The 14,007-nt window shown below is 40.8% G+C and overlaps 1 protein-coding gene across 6 annotated transcripts in view; it reads right to left on the minus strand.

The window, feature by feature from the left end:
* The window catches only part of LOC148329930 (golgin subfamily A member 7B-like), a 178,079-nt gene that overhangs the window by 6,373 nt on the left and 157,699 nt on the right, over positions 1-14,007 (minus strand). For 3 of the 6 annotated variants that reach the window (XM_088305519.1, XM_088305517.1, XM_088305520.1), the window contains 4 exons: positions 11,290-11,415; positions 10,188-10,340; positions 5,651-5,752; positions 4,614-4,857 (listed from right to left, as the gene is read on the minus strand). In XM_088305519.1, coding sequence (XP_088161645.1) covers positions 4,771-4,857; positions 5,651-5,752; positions 10,188-10,340; positions 11,290-11,415 — 468 coding nt within the window. In that variant the 3' untranslated portion in view covers positions 4,614-4,770. Of the gene's footprint in view, positions 1-1,957; positions 1,994-4,613; positions 4,858-5,650; positions 5,753-10,187; positions 10,341-11,289; positions 11,416-13,788; positions 13,921-14,007 lie in introns of those variants that run through there. The other 3 variants (XM_088305521.1, XM_088305518.1, XM_088305522.1) reach the window with 3 other exon arrangements.

Raw genomic sequence — 14,007 nt, forward strand, 5'->3', positions numbered from 1 at the left:
ACAGTATTAGTAATAAAACAAGCTAAATTTATATGCAGTATTATTGAAATGAGATACGTCATTTATTTTTCCCGAAGCAGATCTAACACAAAAACGTCGATGTCACTTGGCGGCGAGCTGACTGCTGGTGTCGTGTTTAAAGTGCTTTTTTATTTCGCCCCAAAAACATAGAAGGGGTCAACACGAGGGCTGTCAATCAGATTGCGGTCAAATGTTTTTTTTTCCTTTAATGCCAACGTTAAATGGCAGGGCACAGCAAATCCTGCCAAAAATTAAATGAAGTACAATAAATAAAAGTGGCCAGACTGGACCTGTGGGTCTCACTGGAGTGTGGTTTTTAGGGTGGAATTTCTAAATAACGTTGAAGACATCCAGTCAAATGTTGGCGTTAAACTATAAATCCGTTATTATTATTATTATTAATTATTGTAATCACTGATTTTCAGAATAATATATACATTGTGTGATTGCTAGAGTGCTGAAAAGGCCAATTGAATGTTTTTGACCTTTATATAATGCGACCAAAATGGCAAAAAATGATGAACAATGACGAGAAGAATTCCACTGAGACTCAAAGTCGCATCACCACCAGGGGGCAGTATAATGCATTCGAATGGATGAAACGCAGGACCACTCTCTCAACTATATTAATCGTTTTTCCCCCTGAGGAGGATAAAGAATACATCCCTGTAAGTATTGTTGGAAACTCTGTTTGCATGTGTTGCTTCTGACGGTGTTCAGCCAAAACGTTAGATTCCAAACAAGGATTGCCAGATTTACATGTCTGTGATTGAATTCAAGATATCTGCGGAAGTTACTTGCAGTATGTAAGGTGGTTGTAAAATAAAAAAGTATTCACGAGTGATTCCGGATGCAGAAGAGTTTGGAAATTGCAGTCCTGGTTTTTGTCCGATGCCAGGCGCGGCCCAATAGCGACTTGCGGTGTGTGATGCATTCAACTCAAGCGCACAATAGTGCACTTCATTAAAAGCATGGCGCTGCCTGTGCCAAGCGCCACTCACTGCCAGTCTCAATCATCTTACAAAACTGCAGAAATTTACTTTCTACTCATTCACCGGTAGCAACATTTCAACCAATCAATGCCAGTTTATTTTCTACATCCAGTCAGATGGTGTAAAAGACGACCATATATTTCTTGTTTGGAGAAGGAAGGGCGTCGAGGAAGTCGACTGACTGGAAGGAGCAAAGTGCAGCCAGAGAACGGGGAATTTGCAAAAGTTGGACACAAAACAATTGGAGCGAAAACAAAATAATAAACAATTTGGCTGGAGGGGAAAATAGGAGGCCTCTGAGCAGGTTGAGATCTGCTCCTTGGTGTCAAAGTGACCTCTGGACACGCATGCAGGTGTGGAGATGTCTCATAGTTTGCCAGAACAACTTCATCATTGGCTTTATGAGCGGGCCTTGATGGATATTCTGCACACACACACACACACACTTGCTAATTATATTCTTTTCATGATTATCAGTTCTGTTGAGGCTTAATCTTTTAATAAGTGAGGAGTGTGATCTTTGACCTGCTCCATCTGAGCCCGACTGGCTGGCGACCAGTTCCGAGCGTAGTCTGCCTCGCCCGAAGTCCAGCATCACCCCGCGACAGGATAAGCGTTGTTGATGATGGTATGACATATACGTATCCGTATATATGTATATTGTAAAATAAGATTCCAAACAAAAAAAAAATACGATTACCAAGTTATAACATACTGGAGTAATTAACCATTCACGAGCCAGATGTTTGAATCAGGATTTGGAGCGAGATGACACATTTAGTTGGTCGGCAGGCGGATTTTCTTTGCACTCACTGACAGTAAATGATCGGAGCGACTCAAACCGCAATTAAGACGAGCTTGTGTAGCCACTGGCGTGCGTTAGTGTGCGCGCGTGTCCAACCTGCACGTCAAATGATCTCCGATGGCATTCATTTTGGAACCTTCAGCTTCATGTCTCTCTTGCAGCAGCAGCTCATCGACTATTAAAAAGAAGAAAACCCACAAGTCACTTCTTATATGCAAATCATCTTTAATAACACACCAGTAGAGTCAGGAAGAGCAAATGCGGTATAAATCGTACTCCAGCCCCGCCCCTCCCGTCTCTCGTCGTTCGTTAAAGCATGCAGCGTGACTCATCAATTCACCCTTTGTCAGCCTGAGTCAGCATCTTCCCATTCCGCCAAGTGACTTTCAACGCCTCATCTTTTATAGCTTTAGGAAGACATTGTACAAAGTGATCTCAATAGAAAACGAATAATATGCATTATTCACAGACAGTAGTGTACATGTTGGCCAAATGGTGACTATCCAATACAGTACAAAGATAAACATATGTGGAAGTGGACTATACATCATTTCTTGGCACGCAGGCGTTATCCTTGTTTTGGCACGGAGGTTAATGGAGAGTGCGATCGAGCGAGTTTCTTTGCCGCATTAGAACACATTCACGTCCCAGTGAATCTCTCGCTTTGCTCGTCTTCATTAATCACAAGCTTGTGCTGAATACTACTGGCCACATATCAACACGCAGTTTATCTCATCTTGTGTTAAAAGAAATGTGACATTTTTTTCCCTTAGCATATACTTTTTTTTTCAAGTGAAAGACGGGCAAATATTCAGTAGGTTAAAAAAAAAAGATGCAAGGATAGCCGGTGTGGTCGTGTTACTTTGTTCTGGAAGGCATCGTTTTTAATGCACTTTCCTATGTCAAAAATAAACATGTATCTTGCTATATATGAATTAAATAACATAGTTTACCTCAAAAGCGAACATTTTAAAATATCTAAAAAAAAAAAATCTGTGAATAGGCGACTCCACAATTGTGGGAGTTCACTGCACCACATTTCCTTTACCAAAACTCTCAACGCCTTCCTGCAGAGCAGTCATGGCATCTGTAAAACTGCATTTGTATTTTGAACAAAAGACAATTTACAACAAAAAACTGTACATGATACTGTATGAATGGTATTACTATAAAAATAGATATATTTATAAGTATATATTTCAATTAAACCTTTACAACAGTAGGGACACACATGCCATTCCATAACACAACTAACATCTGCAATGAAATGATAGAAAGTTTGTGATATACAATAAATCTTATTCTATCTACTGTATGAGAAAATACAGTATTTTCTTTTAAAAATAAATTCATATAAATAAACAGAAAAATATTGATTCATGAATACATTTGTAGAAATGATATAATTTCCAAGCATATACTTTTTGTATAGTCTACCTCGTATTAACAAACATCGCAGTACGCGCTTATGCTTTTTTTTTTATTTTTTTTTTAAATCTTTTTTTAAATATACATTGTCCATCAAGCTTGTTTGTGGCTCACTGGCAGTGAAGAGTCATTTGAAATGTCTCAGTCCATCAGCACCAGGTTGGGGTACCATCCACTGGGATGAAACGTGAAGGCATCAAAAGCTCAGGAGGATGCACACTTGCACAACTCGACCTTGTGGGTGTTGTTAATATATTTCTACTTTGATAAATTACTGAAGCATCATTAAAAGATGTGCAGCCAGAGCAAAAGGCTACACACACAAAAAAAGAGCTCAAATAATACAACAACGGGAAGGGGAGAAGTGGTACTGCAGGAAATGAAAGCGTTAACATTTGCACCATTCTTACTCTAGAGGGCGCTAGAACTGCGCATTACGGGACAACATGAAAATGACACCCTCATCTCGTCACTTTCTCTCAAATCGAGCAACAAGCAAGTCATTGACCACCACTTACAGTACATCGTTTAAATTTGACATTTTAGATGAGCTAAGTCAACATTCGCCCGACACTTGTAATTTGAAACCAATATATTTATTTGACTTGATTGCCTGTGAGGTGGCACCGGGACGGAGGTCTATATAATTAAACAAACAAGCAGTCTTAGAGAGCCTATATTGAACCTCAAAGAAAACTACCTGTGGTTCAGGCCGGTAAAAATGACTGCGCTGTATGCACACATGGCTTTATTCCAGCTTTGATTCTCGGAGAATATCGAGAATATTTGGGTTTACGCGGGAGCAGTACTGGTGTGGACATGCCGAGATGGGAATTGCAGAGTAAATTAAAGTTTATATATTATGGCATTAGCCAAGAAATAAAATGATGATGATATGTAAAAATACATTGGAGGTGTATTACCTATCATCACTCAATTTGATATGTTTTTAAATGTTTGACCTTACACATCTAACTTTGTTTACTTGGGTACATGAGAAGCACATCACTAATCCGCAATACAAAATGCAGTTAATATAGCGGTACCAGCTCAATACCTTCTGAATAAAAAAACTGGAGTGCAGTGAGTGGTAACTTTCCAACCGCGATGAAGTAAATTGCTGCACCGCTCCAGCAAATAAATTCTCAGTCAATTACATGTTCACACTAAGTCGAATCAAGTCTAAGTCTGCTGACTCAGCAATAACTCAAAGCTGGACTCCTGGGAAATAAAATAAAAAGTCAGACTGAGACAAATGTTGAGTGGAAAACGAAGAGGGGGAAAAAAAATATCACCCTATGGAGTTGGCACCGTTGTTGGCAGCTGATTGTAAACATTATCTCGAGCGATATCAATATTTATCTTACTCAGTGCACGTTCCTCCTGATACCGAGATGGGGCGTTGCAGGTCTCCGTGCGGATCCCTCCTCAAAAGCGGGTGCTCTCGTGTTTCAGCATGCGGATGTTGGCGAGTGTCCCGCTTCCCCCGTGGTGGTACCCGTAAGCCTGGCGCTGGCCCTCCAGTCACCGAGCGCTGCACCCCGTTGACGACGCGGTGCTGCTGGGACTGGAGCTGCCCGAGCCTCGGTCCTCGAACACGCTGATCTCCAGCTACGAGAGAGCGGTTAAGGAGGGAATTGTGCAGGAAACACGAGATTCACTTCCCCCATTAAGATTGGCAAAGATCATATGTGATTTCAAACGTATCTATAAAGCACAGGTGTCAAACTCAAGGCCTGGGGGCCAGATCTGGCCCGTAACCTCATTTTAGCGGCCCGCAAAGGGCAAATCATGTGTGTCAACTTCCTGTTTCTAGCATATTTTCTTTACTTTTAACAGTTATGTGATTTTGCCATTTATTTGTGACCAATCCTCCCCTTTTAAAATAAATTGAAGAATCGTTGAACAAACAATTACTGCCTGGCTTCTGATTTCTAAACTGGCTTTCCATCAATTTGTATGTGATAACGTAAGGTGATCATACATTTATATGAGTTCACAGTCATAACGGCCCTCAGAGGGAAACCAGAACTATGATGTGGCCCGTCCACAAAAATTAGTTAGCACGTACACTGAACTGCTGAATATGTGCTTCTTTTCCCTGTTTCAGATTCAATCCATGTCATGACAATCGGCTATTGAACAGCCGTCCCGAGGGACTTCAAGTGTCATTCCAAGGGTAGCCTGATGGCCATTCACAAGGAGGAGGAGGAGTTTCCCATTTTGTCGCTCAACCCAGATGCTTGCGTGGAATTTTCAAGGAGTCTCACCACAATGTCTTTAGTGACCTCCAAGCCGCTGCCACCTCTTATCTGTTATCACGGCTCTAATAGAGTCGTGGCTTTACCGTGCACCTCTGCGTGCTGGTGCTGTTTGAGTGGCAGGAAGCCTCGCTGAAGGATACAACGCGCATTCCCCTTTCGATGGGATCGGTGATCAGCAGACCTCGCGGAGCATAGATTTTCTCATTTTGATCCTGGATGTAGCTCGTTATCTTCCTCAAAACCTGAAGTTCAGCATAGAAAGTGAAGAGTGTAGATTTTAATTGAAATATATGAACAATAATTTGACATTTTTGTACTTAAATGTGTATCAAATGAATACAACTACAATGACAAGTACACAAGAAAATACATTTGGAAAGATTACTGTATTTTTTGTGTGTAGGTGTTCTGATAGCATTAAAACTGTTTGTCTGGATGTAAAATCTTTTCCCTCATGTAGCACAAGAAAGTAACGTAAAAAAAAAAAACTGGTCCCAGTTAGATACAGGGTGATTTGAAAACCCCCCAAATCAGACGAGTAAAATGTTTCCGTTAAGAAATGGTCAAAGCGTAAAAGCTCTCTTGCATTGGCTCTCTTTAGTTTTGTGCATGAATGCAGGACACTCTGGAAAAAATGTGTTGAAGTTACACAATTTTATTTTGTCAAGCGTTGGCACACATTGGATTTTTTAAGTAAATGTATCGTGTTCTCAAAAAAAGTTCTCTTTATCCAGACGATTAGTGATGGGTAAATGAAGCTTCAAATCTGCTTCATGAACCACTTGTAGTATTTTTGGACTCCTGTAGGTGGCACTCTCTGGCTGAAAGCACACTGACTTGCCATATTTTAAACTGTTTATTTAAACAAACAGCGCCATCTAGAGGACTCAAAAATACAACAACTGTTTCATGAAGCAAATTTGAAGCTTCATTTTCCCATCACTACAGATGATGTTATTTCACTATTCACTGATCGAAAAAAAATCCATGAAGTTCAGCTATCTAAACCCTTCTTGCATCACACAGAGCAAAATGTGCCTGCCGCAGACATCAGAGCATCTTGCGACATGTCCACAGGTTTTGTGCTGATTGAAAGCCAGTCATGCTGAAAGGACAGCTATTAGATTTAAGTGGCATAATTAGGGCAGCTTATTGAGCACGGGCTATATGCCTGTGTGGACAACATCAATGCTGATATGCCACGCATCCCTTGGAAGCCGCCTAAGCGTGTCTGACAGCTGAAGCGCACTTCACTGGGCCTTGCCGCCACAAAGAAAGCTGTCAGCGCTGATGAAAAGGCAAGCGTGATCATTTGCACATCTGTGTACTGAGGGAAAATAAAGAAAAATAAATACATACGATCTTTCCCCCCCCTCCCTCAATAACGTCACCTCTGCACTGTTGCATCCTTCACCAATGGTGAGTATGGATTTTGTTTTTATGATAACTGGAGGTGAAGATTGAGGATTGAACAAGCAATGTAGCATCTACTTATGGAAACAGAGACCAGATTACGGACAAATATGGGGGCCGGTAAAGAAATAAAATCAGAAGTTCATACGGTGATTTTATGCAGATTTTCTGGCAGTGAGAACTCAAGTGCGGTGGATAAAAAAAAAAAAAAAAGTCTACACACCCTCGTTCAAATGACAGTTCATGATAAGCCGGCTAGAACAGCTGAAATTTATTTGGAATTAATCAGAGGCACTTTAAACGGCGGCAGTTGCGTGCTCACGTGATTGGCTGATTCTAAAGACCACCATTATTTCAGTTTTGTTTCCCTTTTTCCCCTCTCAAATGGATTTTTCCCCAAATGAGATGCTCCAAAAAATAATCACAAATTTATAAATACTGCTTGGACAGAGACTCCAATGACCCAACCATAAGCAGCCAGGCAATTAAAAAGTCAATTTACGACAATATCTGCCCTTTAAGTTGAATATTTGATACTCGTATTCGATTTATTTAGATTGTACAGCAAAATGATGTCTTGTGTTGATTTATTAAACAGCACAAGTAAACATTGGTTCTTTGAGTCGACTAAAGGTCGTTGCAGTGTTCCGTCAAGAGAGATTAGAGCCGCAGAGGCTTTGCTGCAATACTGACAAAGGCTCCTCAGAGATGGCAAAGGCCTTCCACAGCTGCAGGCGCAGCTGTCGACGCAGTGACCCCGCAAACGTAACACCAAGACAAAACCGCAGTCGTAAACGCATCGCTCTCTATTTGGCAGAGGGAAAAGACAGGAAAATGATCCCGAAATGGACAAATCACATTCCCAAGTCATGAAATTGAAGTGCTTTTTTTTTATTTTTTGTCTCCTGTGTGTTAACTTGCAACACTTTGTGAAATCCCGGGGGGAAGATGGAAAAATGTCTCGTAACAACCTTGTAGTCAAATAAAAGGAAAGGAAAGTCAGAAACGAGTAATAAAGCAAATTGTGGGGCAGAAATAGACAGTCAAACGGAATTTGCACTCATAATTACAATTTTTATTCAACTTTTATGTGCAACACAACCAAAACGTTACTTAAAGTACAGTCACTTATTTTTCTGTAAGCTCAGCGTTAATATCAAACGGTGCGTAATGTTATGGTGGGAAACGTAATAAATGTGCTGTCTGGTTTTTCATGAACACTTGTATTTTAATGTCAGTTTTTACAACGTTATTTTGAGACCAAAGCATTTTTTAAAGGGGTACTTGGTATGAAAAGGTTTTAAAAATTTGGGGTTGATAGATTTATTGAAAATATTACATTTTAAAATGCTAGTAGAATAAATAATAAAATGATAAAATTTTATTATTATTGTGAATTTTAATATTTAAAAATGATATTTATATGATATATAAATAATATAATATAATTATTTTATTTTGTTATCTTTTTTATTTGTATTGATTGGTCGACTAATTTAAATGCACAAACTAAATAAGAATGAAACGTTATTATGGATTAGATTTTTTTTTTTTAATTATTTATTTAGCTTACCTGATCTGCTCATCTGTCTGTAACAATGGCCCACTGAGCGCAACTTTTCCCCACCCTTTGGGTCAACTTCTCTTCGCGCAAAATTCTCATTTTTTTGTAATTCAAAACATTCTAGATAGACACACGTGTTGCGCAACCCATCCGCGTGCAGAAGTGCACATCTCAACACGCTTGAAGCAATCAGCGTCCTTTGAGAGAATGCACCGCAAGCATCCGGGCTTTTGGGCGCTCCACTGATTGTGCACACGCTCTCCCTGGTGCGTGTGGCCTCTTATCGAACATCTACTTGGGTGGCTACACTTGTCATCATCGTTCAACCGACATCATTTTGTCAAACGAGTCAATAAAGCCGCTCTCCGGTGAGGCCGATAAGCATCTCGTACAACATCAGACAAAAGACACGAAAGGAGCTCGGAGCAGACCTTTTCTGCATGGCTTCAACGCAGCTACAAACAACTTTGCGCAGCTTAGTGCGGCAACCAGTGGCTTCAGTTGATAAGGAAATGTTTAGAAAAAGTGACAAAACCAGCGAGGTGATTGATGCGGGTGGAAGAGATCAGCGCACGGAGGCATGCTTGGACTTTGCGCAGCTTCAATTTGAGCCAATAAGAGCAGCAGGTGATCAAAGAGCGCGCATGCTCTCATCACCCGGCTTTTGTCAGGGCGGACGTTCGTGATGCAAAGTGTACGAGTGGCGTGGCGTGCCGTGCTTCGCCGACCTGCACGCAGGTGTGTGTGCGCGCTTCACAGCGAGGTCTATTAAGCTATCGCGGGAGAAGATTGTATCTGCTGTGTCTTTGGCTCATGCGGGTGCAGACAACGTGCGGGAGTGCATTCAAGCACGCAATTTGGTGACAATTTGCACTCACGTTGTGCAGGTGGCCAAAGATGGAGGCTGCTATGCTATCATGTTTTAATATCAAAGATACATTCTGTCGTCTCCAAAATTGAAAATTCAACTCACCTTTTTGTGACCAATTTTTAAAAATAAATCCAATAATAATAAATAATAAAAATAAAAATTGAGTTCTTTGACTATGAATTTCAAAACAAGTTTTCCCATCAACTTTTTGGTGTATTTGTCAAAGTATGATGAGGCGATTATAGTTTCTCAGCCAGATACGCCGGCACTCTTAGGGAAACAACCGAAATGTGGCCCACGACAAAAATGAGTTTGTCAACCGTGAATTGAAATGCCAGACTTGTGTTCTGTGCTTTGATTGGTCAATCTGAGTTTCTTGGTGTATTTTAATTAAAAGTACAACAATGATAAAAACTCAGGTTGCACGATCTGTGCTGATACTGTACTGTAGTCAGATTCGTAAAAACTCTCCGATACCATGAACCGATACCAATTAGGAGGCAGCTATCGTCTTCCAATTCAGGGTGGACCTTTTCTCATGCCCAAAGTCACCTGTGACTCAAATGAGGACTAGCGGACGGATAAATGGATTCATATTTTTAGGGCTGCATATTTCCTCATTTACCGTATATTGCATTTACTCTACTGGAGTTATAAGAGAACTCCATATTAGATCATTTCATGCTTGGTTGAGTATGTTGCAGAAAAACTTGCAAGTCCGCCAGAACTGGAATGTGGGTTCATCATTTCTACTTCGATTGCAATGGCTTTATACGCTTGTTGGATAGCTTTCCACATACAGACATTCAGTCACGATATTTCTCTTTACCTTTTCGTAGCGCGTCTCCATGCAGAGAAAGATGAAGTAGGCGGTGGCACAAGCCAGACAACCCTCCAGGTACGACTGGCCTCCGATCTTTTCAGCTTCCATGTAGTACGAGTTCAGGGTCTTCACCGTTTCCTCCAGCAAGTTGCGCTCAATCTACTTGCGAAGCACAAACGTGCACGTCATCAGAGTCAAGAAGTGTCGCGTGGCCTCAGCAACAAATGAGAAGCCCTCATCGGTTTATGCGATATGAAACAACTTGAGAATGTAAAGCCTGTGAGCATCTGCCAGAGCACATTTAAAGTGAAGCGATGCAGACATTTACGATCGCGTGTCCACCCGATGATAATTACTGTACTTGGCAGGGTTTAGAATCGTCTGTAAAATCGGAACAGATGGCCATAAAAAGAGCGATAAGGAAAACTGCTGTTGTAGCTAATATGAGCAAAAGAAGAATTAGGCATGAATATTGTGTCCTCCACAAAGTTTAGGAGTTTGCTCTCATTGGACAATGGAGAAGTGACAAGAGTAAATCCATTTTTTGAAGCTGCAAAGTGAAGAGGAGCAGCGCACAATAAGAAGAGCAAACAAAACTCTTGAAAACAGCATCTCAGTAAATTACAATATCGCAGAAAAACTTTATTTGAGTCAATAGTTGAATTAAAGAAATTCTATATGATATAAAGTCACAAAATACGTTTTGAATGACAAATGATTCAAATTTGATGTTGCAAAACAAACCTACACAATGAGAGCGCCACTGCCAACTACTGGAGTGGAGGTGCAATTACACTTTACTGTAGTACGACAAAGTATTTTTCCCCAGGGTCACACGCGCCCCCCTCAGTAATCGCACCACGCCCCCCCAGGGGCCACTATTATATATAACCTATAATATATAACTATATAACCCACTATTCGAGAAGCACTGGTATAGAGCCATCAATACAATACCATGAGTGTCACTATTTGTATTGAACTAAGTTTTAAATGATATTCAAATTGATTGAGATGTACCTGTGTGTTTACAACACCAGGCAAAGAGACGGAGCAGAATGAGCAGCAGAAGGCATTGTATGTAAAAAAAAAAAAAATGACGACTCACCCTGTTGTCCAGTTCGGGTGGGAACTTGGTCTGGAAGCGGCAGACGGTTCCCTCGCTGTAGTCCCTCTGCACGAAGACCTTCATCACCAGGGAAGCGCTGCGCCGCATTTCCTGCAGGCTGTGAAACTGCACACGGCAAGACAAACACACCGTGTTGCCCGTCAGTTTAGAAATCGTCAAGCCCTCTCAAGCGCGTCTTTTACAAGCACTTGGCCCGATTGCCTCTAGTAGCTACTACTTTCCGTTAAAAGGACGGCGAGTGGTTTACACCCAAATAGTCGTTTTCTCCATGAGGAAGTGGGACACGATAAACCCACTCACTGTTGATCTCAATTACTCCGCTCCAGAGGATAGTGAGAGGCGAGATATGAGAATAAAAAAGGGGGGGGATTCATAAATGAACTAGTGCTGTCAAGTGATTAAATTGATTAATTGCAAAAAAAAATAATCCATAATTAATTGCGATTAATACAATTTTTTAACTATTATTATTTCTGAAGCTAGAGACAGATATTATATCTTGGAATGAATGCAAAAATCACCAAATATGAAGTATTTTATATTTAAAGACTGTTATAGATTTCTTTGATTCTTGAATACGATCTAAACTGTGTCATCTTTACAAACATTTCCTTTAGAAACAATTCTTAAAACTTATTCTCCAACAGTGTTGGTTTGCAAGGGTCAGTAGAAATGTTATTCTGAGATGTTGAGCTAGTTAAGGCCAGATGTGAATACGAAAAATGAAAGTGTAGTTCCGATTTTGACATATAGGGGGCAGTCCATTATTGATTTTTTTTTTTTCTTTTTTAGGGACGATCGTATTAATTTACTATTATCATTTCTGAAATAATGGTAGAGTTGATGTATGTTTGGACTTGGACCACAAATGCACTAAACATTTTGTGGCACCCATAAAACTTCACAAACTCATTCGTAAAGTCTATAAGAAGGCCAAGGAGTCCGGGAATAACTTCCACGCTGCTATTTTAATCTTCTTCGCAGCCCAAAAACTCCAGTCGCAGCCACAAGATTTCTCTGTCTGCCAAGTGCTTTAAATATCCTCTCACCTGTTTTTTTTTTTTTCAACACCACCCCTTTTTGTCTGTACACAACACAGCCTGCTGCTCGTCATAATGAACAATTTGGTCTATTAATAGACGCAATTAATGACAGTGGCAAACAACTGCATCATTTATCATAGGAAGCAGAGTCAAGCTCATTCAGCAGATATTTGTGCAACATTTTCACAAATATATAAAATGAGTGCAATGTGATTATTTCGAGTTAAATCAATTCATCATGATTTATTTATTATTATTATTGATAGTTTGTGTATGAATATTACCAGTGCACAATTTATCGACGATGTTTTTATTGGAAGATGGGAAACTTGATCCATTCATTAAAATTCTACATTTTGGGGTATTTGTGTCATTCTTCGAATTGTGGACTATACAGTACAGGAGATGTAATATTTATGATCGGGAGAAAATGGGAGACAAACAAGTAGCGGAAAGTCGGATGGACAGGAAGTACGTAAAGTGGTTGACCGCACTAAAATCACTGATGGCCACGAATGGCAGCAGTCTGCCATGGATAATTCATAGGTTAAAGCCATTTTCATTCTGACCTGCTTCCACATTGATGTCCACTCGTATTCAAGTATTGGACGGAACCATGGAAGTTCTACCAACCGCCATATTTCGCCTTTTCATCACACGCAGCATCTCACTGTAAAACTCGTCGATATCGAGCTTCAAGGTTAACTGATGATGAAGTCATTATGATGATGACTGAGGCGGCTTTGCCTTTAGCGTTGAAAGTGACATCGTCAAGGAGGACATACACAGCGGCTGCGTGTTTACTGGCTTAAAGCACAGCTGATGCTCTGTCATGCTTAGTGGACAATAAATGAGGGGCATCCGCACGATGCAAGAAAGTTTCTCATTTAATATGTTCAATACTGGAGTGACAAAAGTCCACTGCGATACTTTAATCTGTTTGACCACACGAGAGAGCCAAAATATTAGGGACACCTCTCAGTATGGAAGTGTTTTCTTACAAAAATGAGCATTTTTTTTTTCTCTGTGTTGTGCAGGTGTACCTAATTTTTTGACCAGCGAGTCTAACAGCAGCCAACCACTCGGCATCTGCGCGCCGATGAATGGGAATTCATTTACGCCATGCAAATGAAGAGCGCATGACATCAAAGTGTTTCAATATGGTCCATTAATGTTTAATAGAGAACAACAAGTCCGCCCCTGTCCATGGTGCTGACGAGTCCATGCCTCATCACTGCTCTTAATTACATCCTAGCAGTTTAACTAAAGCAAAAATAAACGTTTCAAACTGCAGCCCAAACTGCACTGAAATGAGCAAACTCAAAGCGCATTCGCTCATGATTAAGTCAACATGCAGCAGGAAGACGAAGGCTGGACTTTTTTTTCTCAAGGCAACACGTGCGGTAGGAGCAGGAGAAGAAGAAACATGTCTCACCTCTGTCGCCATGTTGCAGCAATGCACTGTAAGCGTGGATGTGGACGGATGCGGACGGACGAGTCCCGCGTGGAGGAGGACGGACGGACGCGTCTGCGTCGTTGTCGCGCGCTACAAAGATGCGGCTTACGCAGGCACGAGCGTGTGCGTGGGGATGCGCGCGTGTGGAGATGAGTGTGCTTGCTTGATTCCACAGTTTTAGTCAGAAAATCAACAAAA

This window comes from Idiotropiscis lumnitzeri, chromosome 9 (genome assembly GCF_059441095.1).
Source record: "Idiotropiscis lumnitzeri isolate Australia: NSW breed Sydney's pygmy pipehorse chromosome 9, RoL_Ilum_1.0, whole genome shotgun sequence".
Lineage (NCBI taxonomy): Eukaryota > Metazoa > Chordata > Actinopteri > Syngnathiformes > Syngnathidae > Idiotropiscis > Idiotropiscis lumnitzeri.